This window comes from Eschrichtius robustus, chromosome 12 (genome assembly GCF_028021215.1).
Source record: "Eschrichtius robustus isolate mEscRob2 chromosome 12, mEscRob2.pri, whole genome shotgun sequence".
NCBI classification, from domain to species: Eukaryota; Metazoa; Chordata; class Mammalia; order Artiodactyla; family Eschrichtiidae; genus Eschrichtius; species Eschrichtius robustus.
In genome coordinates, this window is record NC_090835.1 from 85,972,895 (window position 1) to 85,976,783 (window position 3,889).

General features: G+C 45.8%; 1 protein-coding gene across 1 annotated transcript; it reads right to left on the reverse strand.

The window, feature by feature from the left end:
• Positions 1-1,610: 1,610 nt before the first annotated feature.
• On the reverse strand, positions 1,611-2,747 carry OR2H2 (olfactory receptor family 2 subfamily H member 2). Its single transcript, XM_068559209.1, has 2 exons — positions 2,649-2,747; positions 1,611-2,552 (listed from the first exon to the last, which is right to left on the reverse strand). The coding sequence occupies exons 1-2, from the start codon at positions 2,745-2,747 to the stop codon at positions 1,611-1,613; spliced, it is 1,041 nt and encodes a 346-aa protein (XP_068415310.1).
• Between the last annotated feature and the right edge of the window lie 1,142 nt (positions 2,748-3,889).

Sequence of the window (3,889 nt, forward strand, 5' to 3'; positions counted from 1 at the left end):
TTTTTCTTATTTCATCAGCATGTATCCGAGAGAATTTGGTATTGTTGCCACTGCCATGGGGAAAGCTGGGAGACAGCATCTGTGAGATTAGGACCCCAGGAAACTTTACACAATTTTTGGAGATATTTATTCATTCATTTACTCACTCATTCATTCATTTATAGAACTAATTGGGGGCCACTTTTCTGCAACGTTCTGGTCCTTGCTTCTATGAGTCTGAAATCCAGTGGGGGAATTAAGCCAGGAACACACAACGTGAACTGTACCAAAACTTCCTCCAGGCAGCTATTGTTTCTTGTTCTCAGGGGATGCTTTGGAGCATCTGATAAACTCTTATTCCAGGGAAGCAAACCTCCTTCAGCTGGGGGATCTAATAAATTAGACATATTTCTAGACTGGGATGATTTCCTCAAAGTTTACTGAGAGATGTGAGACTTCTCACCCGTGCTGGGGAGACACTATTTGTATTCAAGCACAGGGTTAAGAGCCTGGAGACTTGAACCAGCCCTCCTGGGTCCAAATGTCTGAAATTGTTAAGCTGCTACTAAATTCTGTGTCCCAGTTTCTGCATCTGAAAAAGGATGGCAATATTACCTGTTTCATAGTGTTGTAATAGAGATTAAATGAGTCAATGTGTAAAAATTACTTTAAATGGTACCTGGGATATCATAATCACTATATAAATACCTAATAATAACAATATGATAATTATCATCTTTCTGAGCAAGAGTACAAACCTGATGGCCTTAGAGAGGTCTTAGGTGAGGAGTCTGGGGTGCCAGTTGTAATACCACATACTGCCAGTCGATGGCACCAAAGCCCACATTGTTAAAACTGTCCTGTAGGCGTAAACATTTTGAGGTCTCCCTCTCTGTCTGAGCTGTTTTCGATTTGTGGGTGCCGTAGAAGATGCAACACTAGAACTGAAGAAGTTAAGCTTTCTCCTAAGGCTCTGTTCTGAATTCCAGCCTAAGGATACTGAAATATTTGACGACGGTATGAAAGCAACAGTGTGTATTTGAGAAGCTGCCTGATGGAAGTCACCAGGCCTGGGTTTTAGTCCTAACACTGCATGTCCTTGGGCAAGTTTCTGAACCCCTGGACTTCAGCTTCCCCCCTTCCTTGCTGTCATTTGGGGGATAAAATAGAACAACAATGCAAAACAGACACTTAAGGAAGTGGAAAAAAAACCCGAGGGAGAAGTAAAGAAACTATGGTAGAAATTAGAAGTAGAGGTAAAGAAATAGTGATGATGTGACAAGGAGGTGAGTTGGAAATGGAAATGATAAAATTGGGGAGATCACCATGGAGGTGAAATGTATGAAATACAAAATAGAGAAGATATTAAATTTGATTCATATGTTTCATATAGAGATAAGTACTTCCCCTTAGCACATTTTCCATCTCTGTGTCTCCGTGTCTCTGTCTCTCTCTCTGTCAAACACACACACACTCACACTCACACTTGCATGCATGCACACACACGTGGCTGTCATCCATTTCTGTGACATGATGGATGTGAGGAGAGCAGAGGTGCGGGGAACACAGACTTCCTGACAAAACCATGAAGAAGTTGCTCTCACTTTTCGCGCACATCAAGCAGTTCTCGCTCAGCTCTCCCTGGAGTCCTCGTCCTTCCCCAGCAGCCTCCTGACTGCTCTCTTTACCTTCTTGTTCCTCAGGGTGTATATGAGAGGGTTAAGTGAAGGAGTGCCCGCTGAATAGAAGAGACCAAAGAACTTGCCCCTCTTCTGGGCATAGGGATTTTGGGGCTGGAGGTAAACGGAAATGACTAAACTGTAAAAGATGGCGACCACAGTGAGATGGGGGGAGCAGGTGCCCAAAGCCTTTCTCCATGCTCTGGCGGAGTTAATCCTCAGCACTGCCCAGGCAATGGCACCATAAGAGATAAGAATGAGGGCGAGTGGCATGACCAGGAAGATGACACTGGACACAGCGAACTGAATTTCATTGTAGGTGGTGTCTCCACAAGAGAGTTGAATTAGAGAAGGGATTTCACATACAAAGTCATCTGTTTGCCAATGGGGGCAGAAGGGCAGGTGGAGGGTGGGTGGTGTCTGGACTACTGATTGGCCCAGACCCATTACCCAGGCCACAGCTGCCAGCTGCCGGCCCAGGCAGGGGTGGATGACGTTGGTATAGTGGAGGGGCTGGCAGACAGCCACGTAACGGTCAAAGGCCACCACTGTCAGGAGGACACACTCAGTGGTCCCCAGAAACAGGAAGATGAAGAGCTGGACAGAGCAGCCAAGGAAGCTGATGGTCTTCTTTGGGCCCCAGAGGTTGACCAGCCTCTGGGGAACAAAACTTTTAGTGATGCAGAGGTCCAGGAAGGAGAGGTTGGAGAGGAAAAAGTACATTGGGGAGTGGAGCCTGGGGGCCAGCAGGGACAGCAGGGTGGTCAGTGTGTTGCCCACTAGAGTCAGGAGGTAAGAAATCAAGACAACCACGAAGAGGATTCTTTCAAGCCCTGGGCGTTCAGAGATGCCCAGAAGGAGGAAGTCCACCAGGGAGCTGTGGTTGACCACGGCCTATTCCTGTCCAGACCTAGAGGGATGAGCGGTGTCTGAGCAGTGCGCTCCCACCTGTCTTATAAAAACTCACCCTGGGTACTTGTCGGGTCTTACCAGGTGGACGTTTCTCTTCCCGTTCCTTTCACCCAGCATCCCCAGGTACATCAACATCCAGCAGCCCCTTCTCTTCCCCTGTGTCTCCAGGTCAAACATTGTCTAGTTGAATGGAGGAAACCATGAATGTGCTGAAAGACAGATGAAGTTTTACACGTACCTCAGACTTACTGGCTGAAGGCAAAGAAAGCCGATATAAAATATGGATTAATTAATTCAGCAAACAATTATTGAGTACTTATTATATTCTTTTTAAAATTTTTTTAAATTTTTGGCTGCGTTGGGTCTTCGTTTCTGCGCGCGGGCTTTCTCTAGTTGTGGCGAGCGGGGGCTACTCTTCGTTGCAGTGCAAGGGCTTCTCATTGCTGTGGCTTCTCTTGCTGCGGAGCACGGGCTCTAGGTGCGCGGGCTTCAGTAGTTGTGGCACATAGGCTCAGTAGTTGTGGTGCACGGGCTTAGTTGCTCCGCGGCATGTGGGAATCTTCCCGGACCAGGGCTCAAACCCATGTCCCCTGCATTGGCAGGCAGATTCTTAACCACTGTGCCACCAGGGAAGCCTCTTTTTTAAAAAAATATTTATTTATTTATTTGGTTGCACCGGGTCTCAGTTGTGGCAGGTGGGCTCCTTAGTTGTGGCATGCATGTGGGATCTAGTTCCCTGACAAGGGATCGAACCCGGGCCCCCTGCTTTGGGAGCACAGAGTCTTAACTGCTGGACCACCAGGGAAATCCCCCTAGTCTGTTCCATTTTATTGCTAACAATATTCCACGTATGAATACATGACAATTTGTTTATCCATTCACCTGTTGATGGACATTTGAGTTGCTTGCTGCTATGAACGTTTGCAAACAGTTCTTTGTGTGGACACTTAGGAATGAAATATTAGGGTTGTATGATAAGCATCTCTTTATAAGAAACTGCTAAACTGTCTTCCAACGTGGCTGTGCCATTTACACTCCCATCAGCAATGTAGAGAATTCCAGTTATTCCATATCCTTGGTGATCCTTGGTGTTGTCTGTATTTCTGTTTCAGGCATTCTACTGGGTGTGAAGTGCTGTCTCATAGAAGTTTTAATTTTCTGCATGATGATTAATGATGTTGACTGTCTTGTCATGTACTTATTGGCCCTGATGTGTTTTTTATTCAAGTCATTTTTACTATTACTTCTCTTATAAGTTACAGGCATTGATGGTTTGGCTCCTCTAAGACTTTTGAATGCCCATATACATTTTAGAATCA

Excerpts from the sequence above, each read along its gene's own strand:
- OR2H2 (XM_068559209.1), bottom strand. The coding sequence starts at position 2,747 with ATGTTTGACCTGGAGACACAGGGGAAGAGAAGGGGCTGCTGGATGTTG. Across the intron at positions 2,553-2,648 it reads GGAAGAGAAACGTCCACCTG|GCCGTGGTCAACCACAGCTC; the intron begins GTAAGACCCGAC and ends GGACAGGAATAG.